This window comes from Agrilus planipennis, unplaced genomic scaffold (genome assembly GCF_000699045.2).
Source record: "Agrilus planipennis isolate EAB-ADULT unplaced genomic scaffold, Apla_2.0 scaffold57, whole genome shotgun sequence".
NCBI lineage: Eukaryota > Metazoa > Arthropoda > Insecta > Coleoptera > Buprestidae > Agrilus > Agrilus planipennis.
The window spans coordinates 916435-925098 of NW_020438879.1; the positions used below are offsets into that span (position 1 = coordinate 916435).

An 8664-nucleotide genomic window follows, 5' to 3' on the forward strand; every position below is an offset into this window, starting at 1 on the left:
CTCTTCTATCTTTATAAATCATCCCTACATTTTTAAGTATATTTAACATCTTGTCCCATTTGAAGAACAGCTGCAATTACCCAAGAAGGTAATGACTGCATTGGTGAATTAACTTTTGAATTAACTTTACCTGCTATTTCAAATTAATGAAGAAAAATTGTTGCTGTCTTTTCCTCGTCGGGAATCGAATCCGGGTCCCTGGTTTTACTCACCAATATTGTACTACTAAGCTTCGTGGAGGTAACGGCAGCAATGCCGATGATCAAACATAAAATAATCGATATGCAACATCAACGTGAAATCACTTTTCGATTTTAGAACCACTACAAATTTCTTCAAATTAATGAGGAAAATATTATATATAACTCAATAAAACAATGTCTTAAAATAATCAATTCAGAAGTTTCTATTTATAACCTAATTTCCTTTCAACAAATTGTAAATCCTTTATTTATTTAAAAATTAGTCATTATCCTGCAGTAGTCAGAAATTCAAGGGATCATCAATCAATAACAAGAATCATATAACATAATAACAGCAGCAAAAAAGTAGTAATGATAAAATATTGATAATGAAAATGTCTTGCAACAAGTATCATCTGGGATTTGAATTGACCACCAGACGGGCTTTGATCGGCCGTACCTATATAAAGGAGTGTTAACAGTTATTTGCCAGTTAGTGCTTTTAAGATGTCGAGAGTGTGGTGTACGAGGATGCAGATCACCTTGCTGGTAGGTACCCACTCAAAAGTTAGGTATTAGTTCTTCGCGAGTGTTTTACGAGAGTGAAAGTTCTCTCACTCTTCAACAGCAACGGTTTGTGATCATGTCGTGCTTTAACGAGAAAATGAAAAGAAAAGAAAAGCAAAGCCAAACAATTTTTTCTACTTGTACCTACAGATAAACAATAGATTGTGCAATGTTAGTGCTAAAGCAGTGAATCTTTAATCTTGAACAATTTTTAATAAAATTCGTGAAAAGCGGGAAATCACAAAATCATCAAAAGCAATAAATTGTGGAATGTTTTTTTTTATTGAGTTTTAAGAGGTTCTTGAAAAGTAGGCTTTAGTACAAATAAAGTTACTATATAATTAGGGTTTGAAAAACAATCCATTTATTTATTTATTTATGTTTTCTAAATATGCGAGCAAAATTCCAGTGGTCATTCCTGAGGCATTTTCATAACGAAAAGTTCCTACAAACATTTGTCGAAAAATGTTCAGGAATCACACCCTTGAATATTTTCCGCATGTTTAGGAAACACCCTGTATAAATTTCAAAAACGCATACAATTATTCAATCAATGGAATATTAAGTATTCATTATTCAAATTTTAATATTTTTAATACTATATAAAACATTTTGACATTTAATAGTGGTTAATATATAAAAATATTAATGTAAAAATTCATTTTCAATTTTTACCCATTATAAATTACCTCAAGTTAGTGAGGAAAAATTTGCTGCTGTTGTCACAGCCTCGCCGGGAATCGAACCTCGGGCCTTTGGCTTTATGCACCAATGTTCTGACCACTAAGGTACGAGAGATTCGGGTTCGATTCTCAACGAGGGTGTGACAACACTAACAAATTTTTCCTTATTAATTTGAGGTAATTTATAGTGGGTAAAAATTGAAAATTAATTTTCACATTAATATTTTAATATTTTTATTATCATATCTTTAAAAGGCATAGATTGGGTTTATAATCTCATTTGTAGGCATTTATATATAATTACTAACCAGACGTTCAAGATGGGGAACTGCTGATAAGGTAATGAGATACTACAAATTTTTGAAGGCCAAATATAATAGATTCTTTTTTTTTATTAACTTTACCCACTACACACAATCAACAAAAAATTGTTGCTGCAGTCACTCCTTCGCCAGGAATTGAACTCGAGCACATAGATTTACACACCACTACTCTACCCCTAAGCTACAAGTAGTTTTTCCTCATTAACTTGAGGTTATCTGTAGTGGGTAAAGTTAATTCAAAAAATTAATTCATTGGTGAATTATTAATATTCAGTTGTTCTACAGCAATGTTCTCCTGGATGCTTTAGCAAATTACATAGATTACGATCTTACTTGTGTGTTTATATTTTCATTATAAATACGAATCCGTTTTTTTATTTGGTTTCCAATGATTCATTTTGGTAGTAACCACAAGTAGGTAACGAATCTGTAACATGAAAAACCTCCGATACGAAAGTCAGCTTAGAACTTTCAATATTCATTTTCACTACTAACAACAAAATAAAAAACACTTGGCCCCGTTTCATAGTTTTTATTGTCGAAAGAGGCTCGACAATCGATTTATGGTCGATTCGTATTTTCTCCTTTCGTACCTTGTACATTAGTGTAAACAAAGAGAAGGGCATAATCACTACAATACACAATCCATTCGTGTTATCGTTTCCTGTAGTAACCTTATGATTTACTCTAAGTAATTTATCTCCAAGGAATGAAACGAGAATAAAAATGGTAAACTAAGGAAACATTAAAAGATCAGTATGCATAGATTTGCAGATGGTGTAGCAGTATTAGCATCTAGGAAGGAGGAGTTAGAGATAGCTTTAAATAAAATAGAAGCGGTATTGACAAAATAGTATTGCTAAAAGTAAATAAAAATAAAACAAAAATACGGATATGCAAGGAAAGAAAAAGTAGAGAAAGAGCGAATGACAAAAAATTAGAAGAAGTGGCTGATTTTAGGTATCTAAGAAGTCAGATAAGTCAGGATGGAAGGAGTAGTAGGGATATAAACCAGAGGATAGCGCAGAGTCGAGTCGCCTTCATTAAAAAGAAGTCACTATGTTCTATGCTTGTAAACGACTAATTTAGAAATTAGAAAAAGTTTGTTAAAGATGTATGTTTGGAGCGCGCCGCTGTACGGGTGCGTAACATGGACGGTGGGTGCGGCGGAAAAGAAAAGTTTACAAGCGTTCAGGTATTTCCGGCGGATGATGAGGATACCGCTGACAGAGAAGGTAAGAAATGAAGGTATTGAAAAGAATAGGAGAACAGTGGACTCCATGGAAGTCAATAAAAAGTAGGCAAGATAGGCTGGTAAAACACCTTCTCAGGCATGAAGGTCTAGTCAGAGACATATTAGATGCAGAAACAGGAGTTAAGAGGAGTAGAGGTAGACCTAAATTAGATTACTGTTCGCAAATAGTTAAGGATGTGGGTTGTTCTAATTTGAGGGAAATGCAAGCATTAGCTTAGGATAGGAAGCAGTGGAACTGCGTGTCCAACCAATTTTAAGACTGACGATCTTATGATGATGAAGGAAACATTTAATTTAGGTATGAAAGGTGTAGTCATAATCGTCATCAGCCCAAAGGGTTGTTAGACACGCACCTACGCTTCTTTTTATCTTGAGTCAATCTTCGCATTTCTTCAAAATTAGAGCAACCTGTAAGTCTCGGCCTCTCCTAACTCCTGTTTCTGTTTTTCACATGTATATAAACTAGAAAGAAGGTGTCTCCCATACTATCTCGTTTATTACTTATTGACTTCTATAGAGTTTTGTTCTTTTACCCTTTGTAATGTGTCTTCATTTCCAATCTTTTCTATGCTTCTATAACATTACAATTCAAACACTTCTAACTTTTCCTTTTCCGCAGTGTCCAGCGTCAATGTAAGGCAGATCCTTCAGATAATCTTCCAAATTCACGAACTATGTTCTTTGTTTCATACGTCTAGCACTTCATTCATTCTGACTTGTCCGTTACTCTAAATATCGATGTTCGGCGACTGATAATTCTTCGTCTTCTATTTTTATAATAATCGTAAATCTACTTTTTATCTTTTAAGTGGAAATATTTTTGTTTGATTTTTATTAATTTTCATATCATAGTCTTACTATTAATTTTCACCTTATTACCTAATTTGAATAAAAGGTTGCACATCACTTATTATGGAAATACGTCACCGCATTTTAAGATCGCTTGACCTATTTCAACAACAGACGAATCTTATGTAATCAACAAAAAGAAGTGAATAAACCTTAACGAATAATCCAAAATTTGATTTTTTGGATTAACAGATCAGTTCACATTGAGCGTGTACTTATTTGTTGTTACGAAAGAAACGTTAAGTTACTCGAATTTTAAACTATTAGTAGTTTAGTTTTTCTGAGTTTCAAACGTTTGCCGGCAACAACTTTACATTTTTTGGAAATGCTGATTACAGCATCCATTAAAACATTGTATTCATTATGTAAGCAGCAACGCAATCACGACCATATTTTATTGTACGACATGACTATCGCTTCCTTAAAGAAATGATTGAACATCTACAAATTTGACATTTTTTTCGAAAACCATTGGTCATATATATCATCGAAAAACTAAATATTACCCGAATAAAAAGTTTAATAAAATAAGTTAGCATTTCAAATTAAAAAGAAGACGAAGTAGAAAATTATAAACGGTTGGAATTATAGATATATTTTAGATTTTATGTACTTAAAAATGCACTTAAATTATGCATGAAATCAATGAAAAAAAAATCAGGATGTAATACAAATTATCAAATTGAATCCCGTTCTTTGATTTATTTGAATGAATTTTTTTATTCCTTAACTGATTTTCAATAATGAAGCATATATTCATTACAATATTATCTTTCTCGGCTGCAATTTCTACACAACTTTAATTAAAATATAGGCGAAAATTTTGTATGTATTGTTTTATTAATTAGACTATTGCAGTATTCTAAAAATTTTTAAAGCATCCTTTATGTATTGCAAATCTAAAAATTAAGGTTTGTTTTCCTACGTTATTTTTGTGGTTTGACACTTTTTTACCTTGAAATTTAATAAGCAAAGTGATACGTAAAAGTTTTCTCGAGGTGGGTTAAACTTCAATGATAAATGACATTCGATACAAACTATGACTGCTTTCTTTTAATAAAAAGTAAAAGAGAATCAAAAACCATCAGACGTTGTGATCGACCTTACTTGAGAACAATTATTCGGATTGTTCATAGTATTACATAAACGTCTTTTATAACAAAAAGAAAAAGAATAATACGGTGACATACATATCGACATTATATTTGCTTATGCTTTGCTAACTCATAAGCAATTTATAAATAGCTTTCTTTTTCATACAATTTCTCAAATCTTGACTACAAATTTTACATTGAGTATACAGGGTGTTCCACCTAAGACGGTTTCTTTCATATCTTTGTTATTTATTAAAAGTTTTTATAAAAAATGGTCTCATATTGTGCATATACAATAAAAATACTTTCAGTCGTACAGGGTGTTTAATTTCTTTTGAATGCTACCTAACTTCGTTATTTTAAATGGAACACTCTGTATATTTTGACATTTTTGGTTTCTTAGACTTATATCAGTAGAAAGAGCTTTTAATTTCGCAACAAATGGTACCATTTAATATGGGTCATACTTTTAAAAAAACGTTATTCGTCTTGTAAAATTGTCAAAAGTAGGTTTTGGTATTTCCGGATCTGAATTCGGTAATTCGTGTTAAAACGAACTGTTCAAACCGCAGGATTTTAGTTTTTGTATTCAAAGAGCTGAAATCGTATTTTTTTTCAAAAGCAAATTGAATATCTCAAAAACTACTGGTGATGTATAGAGGACTGCTAACAAAGTCGATCTAAAATTCAATAAAGAAACCAAAAATATAAAAAATATGAAGGGCGTTCCGTTTCAAATAACGACGCTAGGGTACCGTCAAAAAGAAATGGGACACCCTGTATGACTGAAAAATATTTTCTGTACATGCACCATATGATTTCAGAATACTTTCATAAAAACATTTTTTTATTAAATGTAAAATAACAGAGTTATGAACCAAACCGCTCTGTATTAATAAAATTGTTGGACTTCTTCATTGTAGAACACACATAAAACAATTAGATCCTTGCTCTAATGTCCCATTGATTTATTTTTATTTGCTTAAAAAACTGTTCTGTTTCATTCTTACAAACTACTAATGCTGGTAAGCAGTTAGTAACTGCGGCCAACACTCTAAGACAAAGCTGAATCCTTGCTCCAATGTTCCATTGTGCTATTTCGCTAATTTCGATTTACACTCTAAAACAAAGCCAGTGGATAAGAAATGAGCCGCCCTTGAATTTACTCTTTGAAATTGTGGAAAAGTGTGGGTGAGGGGTGGAGAGAAACAGTAGAGATGTTGTTGTTGTTCCCAATTATGACTTCGAAATGTGAAAATTTATTTATTTCTTAAACAGATAGGTCCTTAACTACAGTAAAAAGGGTAGGAATATACATTAATAAAAAAATAACAGATAAATTCATTTATGGAGAGATTTGTACTAACCTATAGATAAAACCTTTTCATCGACATCAGTGAAAAAGTTTATTAATGGATGAACAGAACAAAAGTCACCATTCTGTCGAAATCGCCTGACGTGGATTGCGATTTCGAACTCATTGGATCTAGTCAGCACGCCGTAGACAGTTCCGACAGAATACATGGCAACTCTACCTGCTGCCTGTATATTACTACAAACAGCATATTGAATGCTACATGTAGAAAACTTTTGTAAAATTCAAAAATTGCTCTTGGTGGATCTTGATCCTTGTCAAACATTTGAATCCTATAAAATGTAGAAACATTCTACAGATGGCGTTCACGGCACTGTTTGTATTGATTCATCAAAGTACTGTCTTAATTAAAGCAGGAGGATGAATGGTCTGTATTCTGTCGAAACCATCTACAGTGTGTTCATGAGTTCTAATTAGGTCGGTATCACAGTCCATTCCTGGTGGTTTCGATGCAATACTGACTATCATTAATTCATTATTCTAACTAATGAGTAAAAATTTAAATAATCTTGTTTTTAAAGGAGAACATTTAACATGTAACGTTACATCTTATACAATTTTTAGTAACAACATGAATAAAAACATGAAATATTTATTTATTAATTAATTTCTACACTTTATTTTTAAATTAGCTAATCGAAATTCACCCGAAATCTTTGAGTCGATTAAATAGAAATTTTTGTCGATGTATTTCGTTCTTCTTTTAATATTCCTGCCAGTATACCTGTTAACGTATCTTCCCAATTTTTAAATGAAACTTTACAGTCTGGCTTTACAGTAAGTCTTATACATGTATAGATAGCATTCTTTACCTTATGAACCCAAACATTGGATATACAACTGCCACTAGATATTGCTTATTCATAAAATAAACATATTTATTTGCGAAAATTGGGAAGTTATTTTGTTATTAATGACTATTCATTGTTAATTTATTACCCACTATAAACTACCTCAGGTTAATGAAGGAAAATTTGTTGCTGTTGTCACACCCTCGCCGGGAGTAGAACCCGCGACCTTTGGCTTTACGCATCAATGCTCAGACCAGTAAGCTAAGAGAGTTTCATGTTTATATTTCGTGATGCTTCCTTTGTTTGAATTTGTAACTCTACGGTCTACGGTATTTCTTTACTAAGTAATTTTATGGATAATTCGTATAATAAGCGTTACATAGATATTTATGTAAATTGTATGAATTTTCGTCATTCTTTACAGCATCTCTTTTGTTACACCATTGGCCCCAGTCGTACAGTTAAAGAACTGTTCTTTGACGACCTTAACCCAGAAACCTTTCCGTTTGCGTGTTTTTTTTTTTAAAGACCATCTTTATTTTATAAACAGCTTTAATAATAAACAATTAAAAGCCAACGAACAGTTTTTTATAATTACAGATTATAACTACTTACTGAAATAACTCAACCAGAATATGGAATAATGAACCAACGCATCCTTCAGTTTGTCTTAATTGGCATGCTGTGTGGTTGCAACTAAAAACGTGCAAATGGAATTTATTAGACATTATGGTTAATCACCCTAGCGGTAGATATTTAGTCCTCTTTATACAGAAGTGGTCGTGCCGTTTGGTAGCGATAATTGCGATCACTTAGTTGAACTTTCTTGTAAGGGTACCTCAAAAAATTGAGTGGAACGGACTCCATGGACCTACACCATATGAATGCCTCTCACTTAGCACAAAAATCCATATTTTTTAAATTGTTTATATACATTTCAATAATTTTTATATTTAATGTTTTATATTTTTTTATTTTCTTTTCATCACATGCAATCAACTTTCAACAACGCCTTCAAAAATACTAAAACAGCACACGATTTCACCGTTTGTGTCATACACTTTTATACATTTTTCCTAAATTCTTCACTCTTCTCCACAAGAACTGTCCAAAATTAAATAACACCTATGCATGCATTCAATGTAATTATTGCTGATTTCCAGTCAGGGATTGTTAAACAACAGCCTTTCGCTTTATTGAGGGGTCGGTTAGAACTCGTGTCGGCAGGGTGTCGATATTGTCACCTTCTAAGAAAAAGCTACATCTGGGAGTAGTTTAAAATCAAATAAGGGTGACAAGCATAGAAAAATAAGTTGTTAAAGACAGTTCCTGTTGAGAGGTCACATCGAACACATTGTATAAGTTAGCCATTAGTTTTCAGTAGTTAAGAGAGTTAAATTGTAATTGTTAAAGTGTAAATAATAAACTAAGTTAAAGCAGTTCACAGTTTTAGTCAATCATTTTTAAGATATATTTCAATCAAACATACGAGACAAAGCCAGCAGTGCTTAAGTTAAAAGCACCACTATTTAGCATATTTTTTTT

General features: G+C 32.1%; 1 protein-coding gene across 2 annotated transcripts in view; it reads left to right on the top strand.

The window, feature by feature from the left end:
• The first annotated feature begins 699 nt into the window (after positions 1-699).
• The window catches only part of LOC108737353 (adhesive plaque matrix protein), a 44940-nt gene continuing 36975 nt past the window's right edge, over positions 700-8664 (top strand). For both annotated transcript variants that reach the window (XM_018470169.1, XM_018470170.1), the window contains exon 1: positions 700-731. In XM_018470169.1, the coding sequence (XP_018325671.1) occupies positions 714-731 (18 nt within the window). In that variant the 5' untranslated portion in view covers positions 700-713. The remainder of the gene's footprint in view (positions 732-8664) is intronic.